This window comes from Frieseomelitta varia, unplaced genomic scaffold (genome assembly GCF_011392965.1).
Source record: "Frieseomelitta varia isolate USP_RPSP 00005682 unplaced genomic scaffold, Fvar_1.2 scaffold_531, whole genome shotgun sequence".
Taxonomy (NCBI): Eukaryota; Metazoa; Arthropoda; class Insecta; order Hymenoptera; family Apidae; genus Frieseomelitta; species Frieseomelitta varia.
Window position 1 is genome coordinate 195,334 of NW_025110292.1, and position 16,249 is coordinate 211,582.

The 16,249-nt window shown below is 30.8% G+C and overlaps 1 protein-coding gene across 1 annotated transcript in view; it reads left to right on the top strand.

Moving 5' to 3' along the window:
• The window catches only part of LOC122533471 (potassium voltage-gated channel protein Shaw), a 77,985-nt gene that overhangs the window by 43,154 nt on the left and 18,582 nt on the right, over positions 1-16,249 (top strand). Inside the window, exon 3 of the mRNA XM_043663218.1 lies at positions 4,378-4,756. Coding sequence (XP_043519153.1) covers positions 4,430-4,756 — 327 coding nt within the window. The 5' untranslated portion in view covers positions 4,378-4,429. The remainder of the gene's footprint in view (positions 1-4,377; positions 4,757-16,249) is intronic.

The window sequence follows — 16,249 nt, forward strand, 5'->3', positions numbered from 1 at the left end:
GTTTCGTGAAGTTTTCCATTTAACGGTGGGAAACACGGCTGTTGGATATCGTGCCAGTACGAGTCGAACATCGAGCACAATGCAAAGTTTCGTGCGTCGATAAACGAGGATAACGTGATATCACGTACCAATCAAGCTTGTGTACACTTTTTACTTGGAAAAAAGATGAAAAGTGACAATTTTCAAACGAAATTTCCGTCAATTTCTTATCTTTGTTTGTCAAAAATATCGAAAAGATGGGAAAAAAGTTCAAGTTAAATGCGTGGAATACAGATAAAATGTAACAGAATATAAATCGAAATAATGAATCGTTTAATTTCTTTCTTTTTTTTTTCAAAAATATCTAAAGAAAGAAATAGCTCTATTTTGCGTTCGAATTAAATAAATCACTTGCAAGTAATTTTTTTTTTTTTCTTTCTTCATTCTGAATTAACTCACTGAAATGAAATAGGAAATAATCTAAATATAAGAAAATTCTTTACAGGTATAATAATATTATAATATTTACTAATATATATAATAGTATTTTATATTGCAATATTTACTAGAACAATAATATTAATTTCATTCCCAAGCCTTTTACAATTTCTAAATACTCCTTTTTCTTTTAGATTATCTCTAAATAATTTATTTTCAAATCTTCTAATAAATATTAAGTAGAATATTAATGTCAATTATTTGAATACAATTTTATGACGTTTCCTGTTTCACCCCCTTACCATCTAATTAATATAATTTTGAAATTCGATTCAAAAATCTAATTTAGAAATAATATAAATAACGCGTAATGTAAATGTAATTTAGAATTAAAGTAAATTTCAATATTTGACATCTAAATAAATTTCAACATAATTTAGAATTAGAATAAATTTCAGTGACGAATGTATTAAGAACAAATTGCGCAATAAAAATATATAATAGTTGAAAATCAAATTTCAATGTTTAGAATTTAAGCAAGTTCGAATATAATTTCGAAATTATATCCAACAGGTAATAGATGTGTCCTATATAATGCATACGTAGCAAATTGTGCAACAGCTGTATTTATCAGCTACTGTTCCGACAGCTTCGTCTCTCCATTACTGACAATAAATTGTAAGTTACTCGCTTCCAACAGGCTGTGTGACTTACCTTCTCCAAAGCGGTTTCTCCAAAATGCTCTCCTAGAAGCTCTTGCTAGTTTATAATACGTCGATCATTATCGACAAGTGGTAAGTAACTCTCCGAGAGAAGCAGTCTTACAAGTTCTAATTAGAATCCCAAGTTTTCCTACCGCGAGCATCAACAAGCCAAGAAATATGAAAATGATAGTGGAAATTCATATTATTGAAAAATTATATTCTCATTGTCAGTGAAAAATATTGCTCAACTTTTTACTTGTTCCTGTTACACTGCCACGGTTTGCTGCAGTTTGTTCTTATAGATATTTTAGGATGATGAAACTAAAAGAAATGTTATCGGCAATAAAATTTTAGATGACCATTCAATTTACTTATTTGATTTGATAAAATACTAATTTTATAAAAATTTTAGTAAAATAATTTAGTGAAATTATTTTAATAGTGTTAATAATATTTCAATTTGATAATTTAATAAAATACTAATTTAATAACAATTTTGAACAACATTTTAGATAATCCTGTAAAATGAAATGCCATGTTTATTGTAATTTTCGTCGTAACATAACACTTCTTCTTAATAATATTTATTATTTTTATATATTTATTTATTATATTTATTATTTTTATATACATATATTTATTATATTTATTATTTTTATATATTTATTTATTATATTTATTATTTTTATATACATATATTTATTATATTTATTATTTTTATATATTTATTTATTATATTTATTATTTTTATATACATATATTTATTATATTTATTATTTTTATATATTTATTTATTATATTTATTATTTTTATATACATATATTTATTATATTTATTATTATTAATTAATATCTGTTTCTCTTCCGTATATTCTTCAATTAATTTCTTTTCAAAGTAGTAGTCATCAAAGATATTCGAAATAATTGAAGGAACGCTTCTCGAAGCGTGAAATACTATTTTAAGTAATAATTTCTAACGCGCCTTGAACAATTATCATTTCAATCCGTGTGTTTGAACAATTTCAGTAAATAATCGCGTGTATCATACGTCGGGTAAAATAAATATTCAACTAGTATTTAATTTCAATGACAGTACTTCATTTGTTTCAGAGACTTTTTATTCTAGACGTACTCCGTGCTCATAAAAAAATAATATAAAACGATGTAGCCTGAAAGGTTTAAATTCGACGAAAAGTCCCCGGCTTATCAAGCTCCTCTGGCGATAGAATCACGATTCCAATCTCTTGGATTAGGCATCGTCATCGCAAGTAGCATTCGATTGTGCCGTTTCGATGACTCTCGGCAACGATTCACGCGGAAATCGGCTTACACGCGAAATGGGGACATCGAACCTTGTGGATTCGTTTTCAGTAAAAATGCGGAATGTTAGCAACGTTTCTATCATTTCGTACGATCGAGTGCATCGAAAACGGATCATTCTTCCATTGAATTCCTTTCTTTCTTCTTCTTTTTTTGGATTAGTGTCCAAAATAAAATGAAACAATTAAAATAGACGATGAAATTTGTTTAGTTTTCAGGGAGATTAATAACACCAGAACTACTTCTAAAAATCAAATTTCAAATTAGAAATTTTACAGATGTAAAACAATGTATTTTTAGAGATTCAGGTGATTTTTTTCGTTTACTTTACTTGTCTCTGAAATTTTATGCTTTAGTCGCTGGTAATTCCAGTATTGGAATAAATACTAAAAAAGAAAAATAAAGATTCAGTAATTCATTAACGATCTTTATAATTTAATTGTATGATTCAATCCTTTCATATTTTTTATTGCATAATTATTATCATATAATAACTATTAATATATTTTTTTATATAATTAATTATTGTATATTGTATAATTATTATTATTCTTTCTTATTTATTATTGTATACTGCATAATTATTATATTAATTATAATTGTTTTTGTTTTGTACTGTATAATATTTACAACATAATGTCTTAACGACAGACCAGTAATGAAAATAAAATAGCGTGATAAAAATGAAATGAAAAATTGCCCCAGCTTTCGCGATATCAGAAAAAAAATCCGTCGAGTCGTTGAACATCGAACAGCATGATAAATCAAAAATCTGCAAACGTTAGCTGAATACTAACTGCGAGGCCAATAGACAGACGCCAGCCTGTATAAACGAACGGGAAATAGGAGTGGAAGAAAAGCTGAAGAGCTCTTGAAAGACAAGATATATGTGTTCAAGGATGTACATAACTCGATAAGTTGAGGATTTTGAGACTACCGGCAAACAGTTTTAGATTGAAGAGGTCTTACTTGTCGTCTTGTGTTTGTCGACGGCAAACGCCTATCTTGTAAATATGTTTCAACGATCGACTTGAATCCATTCTCTCGAATTGTTGTTCGTTTATTCTACTTAAATTTATTTATTTATTATCATAGTAGTGCTTTAGACAAATATCTCGTGTAACTTAGCGTAATTTCATTTAATGACTACAGACGCTGTTAAATAATATTTATTAAACGTCGATTCGAGACGTGAACTGTATTTTGTTGCAATTATTTATTGAACGTCGATCTGACTGAAATTAAGAGCTACTTGCAATACTAATGCAAGTGTTCGAAAAACGATAGATTAACAGAACAACTGATTATTCCTATTAAATTAATTTCTAAAATTGATTACAACGATCACGTTGTAATAATGTGTAATCACGTTGAAAATAATACCACGCTGACTGATGTATTTTAAAAAATATACGGTTTCATTTAAAACTACGAGTCTTTATATATTCTCTCTCGCGAAAGTAACAAGTAACGTTAGAACATGCATTTATAAACTAACAATGGCGCTAACGTGAATCAAGATGTCAAAACGAGGTGAAACCAGACAGATGAAAGATAGCCTTTACTCCCTTTACAAGCATTCTCCATTCGAGAAACCGTCGAAAACACAATTTATACGTCACACGAATATCTCTTAATAAATATTCTCTTTTCCTCCATCCCGTGTGTGCATAATAATCTCAGATCCCAACAAGAAATCCAATGCGTTCAATGCGATTCTCCTTCTTCTCGACTTTTGTTCTCGTCAGGTGTCGAATCGATACCGCGAGAAGTCCATGGGAACCCGCAAACTGCGCCCCGTTTCGCGTGACGCGACAAATAAACCTGACCTGTTAGCCGAGCGAGACACGTTCCCTCTTAACCCCTCTTCAGCGCCGAGCTTGGCACCGTTTCCATCAATCTCGGCGTGTCATCGATGCTCTCGTTTCTCATTGCAGGCCGCGTGGGTTTCTCTGAGTCGGGACCGGCGATAGCAGAGCCGCGATCAAAATGAGCATACTAAACACGGATTCGGAGAACCGCGTGATCCTGAACGTGGGCGGTATCCGGCACGAGACGTACAAGGCCACCCTGAAGAAGATCCCCGCGACCAGGCTGTCAAAGTTGACCGAGGCACTGGGCAACTACGACCCGATCCTCAACGAGTACTTCTTCGACAGGCATCCGGGGGTCTTCGCCCAGGTGCTCAATTACTATCGCACCGGCAAGCTTCACTATCCGACCGACGTGTGCGGCCCGTTGTTCGAGGAGGAGCTGGACTTTTGGGGCCTCGACTCCAATCAGGTGGAGCCATGTTGCTGGATGACGTACACCCAGGTATATATACGTATACGCATCGATCTATGGATCCATCGAGCTTTCGTTTCTGTCGGCTTGCCTTCACTTCATGCGTTTGTCACTCATTATGTACTTTAATCATTGCGGATGCGGCTTGAGAGACCAAAGTCAGTTCAAGTTTTTAAGTTCTAGATTTATTTTCTTTTTTCTTCTTTTTTTTTTTCTTTTTGATGAGTTTATGTTTCTAACAAAAACTTTTTTTTTTTACTTTAGGTCAGTTACTATTATGTCAGATACTAATTGTAGGTTAAATTTGGGTAAAGTTTTATTTTCAATTAAAAGTATTCATTTTTTAAGCAACTGCTGGAGTAGCTCTTGATTTTGAAGAACTAGGTGAGGTTCTATTTCTGATTAAAAGTTTTTTTATTTTTATTTTCAAGCAGCTGCAAAGTTGGATTAGGCAAAATTTCATTTCTGAAGTCTTCGTTTCTAAGCTCTAGATTTCGCTACATTTTTGATGAATTTATGTTTCTAAAAGTTTTCTTTTACTTTAGATTAGTTGCTACTCTTAGATAGCAGGTGAGGTTTGGGTAAAGTTTTATTTTCAATTAAAGGTATTCATTTTTTAAGCAACTGCTGGATTGGCTCTTGATTTTGAAGGACGAGATGAGGTTCTATTTTCGACTGAAAGCTTTTATTTTCAAGCAGCTGCAAAGTTGGATTAAGCAAAATTTTATTTCTAAAGTCTTCGTTTCTAAGCTCTAGATTTCGCTATATTTTTGATGAATTTATGTTTCTAAAAGTTTTCTTTTACTTTAGATTAGTTGCTACTCTTAGATAGCAGGTGAGGTTTGGGTAAAGTTTTATTTTCAATTAAAGGTATTCATTTTTTAAGCAACTGCTGGATTAGCTCTTGATTTTGAAGGACGAGATGAGGTTCTATTTTCGACTGAAAGCTTTTATTTTCAAGCAGCTGCAAAGTTGGATTAAGCAAAATTTTATTTCTAAAGTCTTCGTTTCTAAGCTCTAGATTTCGCTATATTTTTGATGAATTTATGTTTCTAAAAGTTTTCTTTTACTTTAGATTAGTTGCTACTCTTAGATAGCAGGTGAGGATTGGGTAAAGTTTTATTTTCAATTAAAGGAATTCATTTTTTAAGCAACTGCTGGATTAGCTCTTGATTTTGAAGGACGAGATGAGGTTCTATTTTCGACTGAAAGCTTTTATTTTCAAGCAGCTGCAAAGTTGGATTAGACAAAGTTTTATTTCTGAAATCTTCGTTTCTAAGCTCTAGATTTCGCTATTTTTTTGATGAATTTATGTTTCTAAAAGTTTTCTTTTACTTTAGATTAGTTACTACTCTTAGATAGCAGGTGAGGTTTGGGTAAAATTTTATTTTCAATTAAAGGTATTCATTTTTTAAGCAACTGCTGGATTAACTCTTGATTTTGAAGGACTAGGTGAGGTTCTATTTTTGATTCAAAGTTTTTATTTTCAAGCAGCTGGAAAATTAGATTAGGCAAAGTTTTATTTCTGAAGTCTTCGTTTCTAAGCTCTAGATTTCGCTATTTTTTTGATGAATTTATGTTTCTAAAAGTTTTCTTTTACTTTAGATTAGTTACTACTCTTAGATAGCAGGTGAGGTTTGGGTAAAGTTTTATTTTCAATTAAAGGTAATTCATTTTTTAAGCAACTGCTGGATTAGCTCTTGATTTTGAAGGACTAGGTGAGGTTCTATTTTTGATTCAAAGTTTTTATTTTCAAGCAGCTGGAAAATTAGATTAGGCAAAGTTTTATTTCTGAAGTCTTCAGTTTCGAGCAATTGTTGAGTTAGATTAGCTGAAAGTTTACTTTCGATTGAAGGTTTTCATTCTCAAGCAACTGTTGGATAAAGTTTTATTTTCGAATTAAAGACCTTTACTCGGAAGTAATTTAAGTGTAATTTACATTCTAATTTACGTTCTATTACCACCGAGTAATTTTTTTTTAAAATTACGCTTACGTTTTTAATTTGCTATGGTTTCTTGTTCTATGCGTTTAAACAGAAAAGAGAAGACGATAATTAACGTGCTTGAAGAAAATATGAATTAAACCGCATCCGCAATTAAATTAGTGAATACTGCATTGTTTTTACAACAATATGGGGAATGTGTTCGTCACGTCTGTTTTTTAATATCATTTCCATCTAGATGAATAATCGTAAGCTAAAAAGCATTGCACTGAAGCGAACGGTCTGACACAAATATTTTATTTAATTATCAACAACACCGTCGTTTGTTAATTACTAGTGTAGACACACCAATAACATAATCACCGATTGTATAATGCAGTTTCTACAGTACGAACGGCGTGTAGTCCGTATCATTTTGTCACATTATCGTTCGTATATAAATCAGGAATTAGACATACACGGATCGACAATCGCGTGATACCTAAATATTCGCCGCGTTTAATTAACAGCATTAACAATTTTAAAGGACGCGACAAATCGTTCATAAAGACGAAACAATAAATTATTCCCCGAACTCTCGATAATCAATTTTATGAATATTTCGCGATTCGTCGTTTCGCAATTTCACAAATAATCGATCGGAATAAATTTAATTCGCTGATGGAATTCTCATCTTTCTCGTCTTTAATGTTTCGGCGATTACTATAAATCGGTTCTGCGACGATTTTTAGCGATACTCTATCACTGTATAATTTGTGGTATGATATTACTGTTGTATTAATTTAATACTGTCACTGCATTATCATTTTAAAGTGGTTTATAATTTTCGGAGTCCATTTTGAAACGGCTGAAAAGTAGTGCATTCACTTAAATTATTAATTTTTACTTAATTCATTATTCCACTATTAATTATTAAATTGCTTCTGCCCAATTATGTAATTAATTCATCTCTTGGAGTACTGAATACATTAGAAATCTAAAAATTTAATACCAAGTAAAAAACATATAGCGTTACATAATTATATAGTATTATATCGAATTGAATGAGTTCCTAATTTTTTGTATGTATCACACTTGATATTAAACTTTTAGATTTCTAACGTGTTCAATAGTCAAACAGTTCAAAATCCTCTTTAATTATTTCAAGTGTCTGAAATTATCTGCACGATATTCCAGTACGCGTTAATCATTCAATCGTCTGTTTACGAATTCATTCCATCATAAATTTGCCATGATTCGCGGAACGAAGTCAAACCACCGCGCGGTCCATCAACCACTTGCGCTGGCAAACTGATTGCGGACCATAACGAGTGACCGAATCGTATACAATAATTCGCCGCTTTCTCTTTGAACTCGTCGGTACGATGTATCACCGGAATAGAAATTATTGAGTAAAGTAATAAATTTATCACTTGTTTTACCTATTTTTTTTTTTTTTTTCTTTTACTTAGACATACTTAATACTGAGGAAATATTACAATTTTTTCGACGTGCGTGGCACGTCATTCCAGCGCAAGAGGTTAAACATCGATTCCACGCGGTTGCACGTTTTCTACATTCTGCTCGTTTTTCTTTTTTTTTTTTTTTTTTTCCCACTCTCTGTTTGAAATTGCACAGCACACGCACAATTATCGATCACGCGGAAACTAGCACATCGTGTATGGGACAAGCGAATTGATGGTACGTGCGCAAGATGCAAGTATGAAAAGAAGAAAAAGTGAATATCAGAAGCCACGAAAAATCGGTAAATTTAATTCCGTTTCACCGATCCACGAGAGGCCAACAGCTCGTATCGATCGTCGAATATTGGCCGATCAAATAAATTGCATTTTGCTTCCTTCGTCTCACCGACAGACACGAGCTCGACACGCAAAATCGTAATTAATTACGCGCCAAATTGATTTCATCGGATCGGTTTGCTTTGTAAGTTCTATAAATAGGAGAAACATCAAAGTAATTACGCGATATGATTTATATCACGCTACTTATACGTGCAAAGAAAGAAACAAAGCAACGGACTATTAACAAGGCAAAAGCAGCATTAACGTTATGTACACTGTAGAAATACATACACAGTGAAGGCTAATTTAGACAAATTTTCAAACTACCAAATGTTTTATATATATGTATAATAGCAGAGCATATTATTATTACTATTCAAAATATTTGCGAATATTCTAAATTTTAAAATATGCTGTACGATTTGAATAACAAAGCACTTTTATTCGAATAATCCGAGGCATAAAACGAAATATTTTAATTTTGTAAATGATATATATGCAAATGTTTCTTAATTGCAAAAGTAGATTAAGGAAAGAGAATACAAGAACAATGAAATGCTTGCACTAACATTCTTTTCTTCTTCATTACAAGTATTATAATTTATCGATACATTTTGTCGTGTTTTTTCAAGAGATTTTTCAATTTAAATATTAATCGTTATATGTACTAACAAATGTCCGTATCATAGTGATATGAACTGGATTTATTTCGCATTCCAACATTGTCTCAGTGTCTCTTAATATGTTAATAACATACGACGAAAAATTAAGAAATATTGAATGCACACCAACATTTCCAGTAATATAAATAAGGAAAATAAACAACTAAATGAAACAAGAAAATATATCCCGTATATTGTATAGTATACTTTAAAATACTTTTAATACTGACACGATCGTAAGTTGAATGAAAAACGAAACAGAGAGACAAATTGCCATAAATTCCCTCAAGTTAGTAACTCGTTCATAACAATTTCGGCAAGTTTGAAACATTCCTTTTCATTTTCTTCGTGCCATTGAGAAATTTAATTGCTATATGCATTATATATCGTTACGAGTTTCCAAAGAATGGCAACTCCAGAAAATCTGAAACATTCTTCTCTCATTTCCGTACCATTGAATCTTTATGAACCTTCTTTCGTTGCCAATTAGCTGAAATACCGAAAATTGATTCGCTCTTTTTTCGTACCATTTATCTTGCTCTTGTCTCTTCGCTTTATTTTCTGTAATTATACGATAAAGTCACTCATCTTTTTCCTCGACTTCGTTGGTCCATTCGCGAGGTCTGGACCAAATGGTGGCCATTTGAAACTTTCACGGTACCCGAGCAGCGTTGGACGTCGGGGAACAAAAAACCGACAAGGAAAAAGAAAAATTTATGTTAACACATTCGACGTCGCTCGTGTAATGGACGAACTTACAAATTTTGCAAGATAATTCACAATTTCATTTACGCTCGAAAGAAAATTCGAGGAGCCTTTATTTGATGGGTATTTTTAGAAATGAATTTAAGAATTGTGCATTATTTCATTGCATAATAATTTACGTACATTTTTGAACTTGTTATTATCTGAATCTTTTCTGTTTATTAATAGAAATATATATATATATCATCCTGTATATTCTATTTCATTATAATTAGATCATAGATTTTTATAAAAATTCATATTTATATAGAAAACTGAAAAGTTAGAATTATTGGTACGAAATGTTTCATTTAATTTCTTAACGTCTGAATGAATTATTGCAGTAATATAAAAGAAAATATCTCGAGAAACGTCTGTAATTCATAGAGCTCAGAATTTTGGCAAATACCTCGATTTCTTCAATTGCTTTAAGTATAAAATAAAAAACATTTCACTTTGAATATTTTATGTATCTTTTCGTATTACGTGTACATTCCTTTAAATGCAGTTTTGCACTTGAAAATTCCCTGCAAATGCGTAAAAAGAGAAAAGTTATTATTAATTGATATTAATAGAAAAAATTTCTACTAAACTAAAATACTCTATTAAAACATTCTACTGATCTGTTAATCATTTTTAAAATTTTTAAATTTTTCTGATTTATAAATCAATAAAATTTCTATTAATACAATAAATACAAGATTTTATATAATTTTATACAAAATAATAATATAAAAATAAATAATATAATATAACATAAAAAATAATAATATAATATTTTTACGGATCGTGAAATTTAAATCAAACTTTCAGTCAAATTCAGAAAATTTTATGAAGTGACAATTTTATTATTTATTATTTATTATTTACCGATATTAAATTAAGTTTAACGAAGCATAACGATCTCGGTTATAGTAAAACAGAAACGAAGAAATGTTTGTCGCTCGCAGCTATGGAAATGACACAAAAATATCAACCTCTTGATGGAATTGCAGCGGGTGTCCGGTTATTTATACACGACAGTGTCCATAAAATAAAATTCCCATAAAATGATTCAGATAAAATGATACGTCAAAATAGTCATTTTTTCTTTTTTTTTTTTTTTTCTTTTTGTAACGAGCATTAAAGCAACAATGGTAAACAATATCCGCATGATGCGCGTCGTACACGGCAATAAATCAAAATGACCGCATTACGATATACACGTGTGTGCACACGCAGCATAGAAAGTTAAGATAATCTCCGTGTGAACGCGATAAAAATCTCGTCGTTCGTAATGCGAGTGGTAGATACGTAAACAGTGTTACCACTACATATCTTCAGACGTACCATACGCGTGGACAAGTGAAACGTATTATTTAATTAAATTAAATGGAAGTTTGCAAGTTGGTTGGTCGAAAAGTGAGCTTCGTACAATATTGACAATACTAGAATATTAAAGTAAAAAATTTACTAAAATATAAAATATTAATGTAAAAATATGTATTACTGTAATACTAAAATATTAAAAGTAAAAATAACTTTATATTATTATTAATTTATTATATATTATTATATATAATATTATTATCAATATAATATTAATAATTTTATATTATTATAAAGTTATTAATATTATGAAATATAATATTTATATTATATTTTATATATATATAAAATATTAAAGTAAAAATAACTTTATATTATTATTAATGTATTATATATTATTATTAATATATTATATATTATTATACATAATATTATTATTAATATAATATTAATAACTTTACATTATTTTTTTTTTTATTAATATAAAATATTAAAGTATAAAATATTCTACGATCGTTCAAATTTTTAGAAAATATCGAAAACGTAACTTTGTATAAAAGTTATTAACAGAGATTTGTCTAAAGCAAAGATACATTAAAGTTACATTGAGATTTGTCTCAAACAGTAGACAAAAGAATTTTGGATGTATTCGTTGCAATTGAAATTCATTAAATACACGTTTGTACGATGATGCGAATGAAACTATACAAGTATTATTGAAAATCACAGTAAGTACCGATATTTCTTCAGTTTCTCTTCCATCGTAAGATTAACTCTCATTATTGTATATTATCATTAACTCTCGTTGCCATATACAGAATGTCCTTCATACAATTTTTTCACATCATGGAGAGTAGTGGAAAGCAGTTCTTCCCGAAATACCTAATTTTTTTAGAAAAATATCTCGCAACTTTCGTTTAAAGAATGACAACTGAAACTAGCTGAAATTGAAAGGCGTTCTAGATTTTTCACTCTGAGATTTCCTACCAACATAGAAGTCCTCTGACAACAGACGAAGAACGTCTGTCTAGTCGTTTCAATTGACTCGTTCCACTTAATTCGGCAGATCGCTCGATTCAGCGAGCAAATTTTCCACTCTCCGTTATCGCGAACTGTCAAACGATCGAGCACAGAGGAGAAAAGGAAGAAAGAGAGAGGAATCTCGCGGAGAGTGCGAGAGAATTCGTGCGAAAATTCGCGAGGTACGTTCATAAATCTGTTCGGCGGCGTCGGGAGTCGGGATTCGCGAGTCCCGAGATTGGGTTCGAGTTTATGATTCACAGTGGAATCTCGTGTAACTATTTCCAGGCCAGTTGTTCGTAGCTTTTCGTTGTCTGGTTAGTATCTCCGGGTATCTGATCTTCTTAGCCGGCGATAAATAATATAATAATTTGCCGTGATCGGCGTAAACTGATTTTTAAAGAAGGCGATTACGATTACTCGGGGTCAGCGCGTGTAAGCCGATAACGACTTTAAAAGCGAGTTACCGTGAAGCGCGTTTGGTTTTAACGTTTAACACGCTTTGTACTCGTGCTTTTTGGATTTTTCTGGCAGAAGCGAGAAGTAGCAAGTGTTTCTGACACAATTAATTAATATTGTTCTTTGTCGGAAACGTCGCTGGCAGAATGCAGATTTATGTAATTGTATTTAAATTAACAAATTATTAATTATAATGTGCATTAATAATTAATAATATTAATAATATAATTAATAATAATAATAATAATAATAATAATAATAATAATATGATCAGTATACTAATAATAATAATAATTAGTATATTATTAATAAAAATAGTAATAATATGATCAGTATACTAATAATAATAATAATTAGTAAATTTATTAATAAAAATAGTAATAATATGATCAGTATACTAATAATAATAATAATAGTAATAATATGATTGGTATACTACTACTAATAATAATAATAATTAGTATATTAATAATAATAATAATAATAATAGTAATAATATGATTAGTATATTACAAATTTTGATATACAATATATGTGAGAATTTTTGAGAGTGGAAAAATATATATATAAAAAGTAGAATATTTGTAAAAGTAGAATATACGTAAACTGAACTGTGGATTTTTAATATTTTCATAAACATAATCAATAGAAATAAAAATCATAGAATGCTTTATCTACTGAACATATTGTCCATGACAAACACACTTTCATCATCTCATATAATTTTGCATATTACAAACGTACATCCTGCCGACTTTTAAATCCTTAAATCCAACAACGCAATTTAGTTGCAATATTTAATAGTAGTAGAAGAAAATTTATTTAGTTCCGTTTCTTTTTTTTTAACTGAGTTTATGAAAAATATAAAATTCAGTGCAGATTTGAGAAATAGAATTTCGATGCTTCGTAAATGAATTGCTTCGTAAATGGATGTAAAAAATAATTCGCCGAGGGCAAAGTATGTTGATGATCGTGTAAAGGGATTTTCGTCGCTCTCGTCGAGTCCGATTAAACGACACGATCGCCTGCCCTATATATCGTCTTCTAATCGAGGTCGTGTACGTACTTCACGGTTTCCGGTTCTGATATACATATATCGCATTCGCCAAAATCCAGTAACGACAGGCTTCCAGCAATATTCAAATGCGGATCCGGCCGCAACCGTGGCATACCATTCCACGAGTCCCTCGTACATTCTACATTATCCAAATTGTCAGTCGGCGTTCAATTAGCCTCAAAGTAGCGGCCGTGAAATCGAAATTATTCCCGGAATTGTCCGTGTCCGTCAATTCGATTGCTGTCCGGTACTTTTTGTACATGTCGTGTATCGTTGCTCAATGAAAAATGATTCGATCGTGATAGACTCTCTTGTAACACGTGCTAAACTTACAACGAAAAAAAAATTAAAATTAAACTTGAAACTTACGACTAAATGGAAACTTACAATTTTAAGAATGCAAAACTTACAATTAATAGAAATTAAAATTAAAATTGTGCATAATGCGCAAACAATGGAAATATTTATTTGGATGAGGGTTGTTTCGAGTTTATTAAGTCAGAATACTGTATTGTAATAAATTTATTTGCTATGTGAAGGTTATCTGAGTTTATTGAATCGTGCTATGTGTTATGTCAGTAATACTATATTATAGGAGCGCAATTTTTTGCAATTTCTGCACCGTGTTGTATAGAAACCATGTTTTTAGAATACCGTGTTACAAGAGGGTCTATAAGATCGTCTTATCGTTAGATTGTTGAAAAGTCCTTTTAGAATTTCGTAGTATTGTCGTAGAAACTAGTTATTAACTACCGATCACTGAATTTCGATCCTATCGAACAAATGTATGATACGTGCATTCGCTGATTCGATTGTTCGGTTATCCAATGTTGTTTTTATTATACTAACTTTTACTGCTATACTAGTTTATCCAGTGTTTTTTCGTTATGCCAATTTTTTTGCTACACAAGTTATATTGTTATGGTCAAATTATGCCATAGTTGTACTATTATGATCAAGTTGTACTATAGTCATAGTATTATACCATTATAGTTATACTGTCTTAGATCGGTACAGTTGTTATGGTTTATACCTTATGAACAGTTAACGGCCAATAAATTTGATCTTATCGTCGATCGACGAGATGTCTGACATTCGCATTAAGTGCTAATAAAATTTATATTATCGATATTGATATACACGACACATGAATGTACAGGGTGTCCCAGATTTTGAGTCGAGATCACAGACTCAAAAATTAAAACACCTCTTTTCAATTAATAATTTTTCGTTAATATGCGTTAATACTTTTTTTTTTATACAGAATATCGAGCATATCAAAAAATATGTCATTCCATTTGAAAAAGTGGAGGTGATCTTAAAATCTCCTTACAAAAATATTATTACTACCATATTCTGATGGAATAACTTTCTTTTTTTCTTTTTTTTTTTTTTCTTTGTTAGCAAAATATTTTTTCATATCTCCAAAAAGATATTCACAGCAAAGATATTCAAGATGGACAAAATTATTGGGACACCCTGTATATATTATACATTCACTCTTGACAGGTATGTATCTCATGAAACAATATTTGATCTCTCAATTAGATCTCTCATTTCATACACTCTCTTAACCACTCAAATCCCGAAACCACCGCATATACTGTAACGTCAAATATTTAAACTGCTGCAATTTCGTAAAACGAGATCGTGTAACAATAAACCTGGGTATCTTTACAACTTTTTTTTTTCTTATTTTACTAAATCTGGAATATTGAATTTCGACGATGAAAATTCAAGAAATTGCAACATTTCTGTTGTTATTGTTCGTTTTCATCTGATGTTCGAAGTTTAATAACATGACAAAAAAGTGGTTTTTGTAAAAAAAAATAGTCAATTCTGTCAATTCCATTTCACAAGGGTGAAGAAATTTGTTTTACAAATGTCACGCTTGTAAGAAATATTAGACATGGAAATGAAATTCTTCAAAAACTTCCAAAAATTTTATCGATAATGGCACGTATAATTTAATGAAATTGTAACGCTTTAGAAAACTTGCATACATATTTATTTATTTCTCTCAGAAATGCCCGGAGAAATAGAGAAAAGAATAACCCGCTCATTAAGATAGGACATGTGCAATTTTCAAAAACAGCTATTGATACTAGGAAACTATTAAATAGTATATTATATTACGTAGATTTCGCGTAAATCATTTCTCATTGCTGTTGCATTTTTCATTAAAGTACATACAAATACGTAACATTTGTACAATCAGGAAACGAAACTCGCGTTATAAAGGATTCAATGAAACACGTAAACTGTAAAACACCATAAAATTATCCGTGGTGTTGCTTGATTGGATTTTAAAAAACCGGCCAAATGAAGTCCACAGAGTTGTTTTAAAACAAGAAGCTCCTTGTGTGCGTTCAGTGCAGAATTTTCTGCTGCAAGTTTCTGCTGCGTTAAAATAAAATTTTGCGGTAAAACATTGCGAATTTTAAACGAGAATTTTAGAGTTGATAAATCTGACGCTGAAGTTTCACACTTTGTGTTACGATGGAGTTTCGCGCAGTTCGGGCGCGAATCAAAGCTTTGATGAAAAAAAA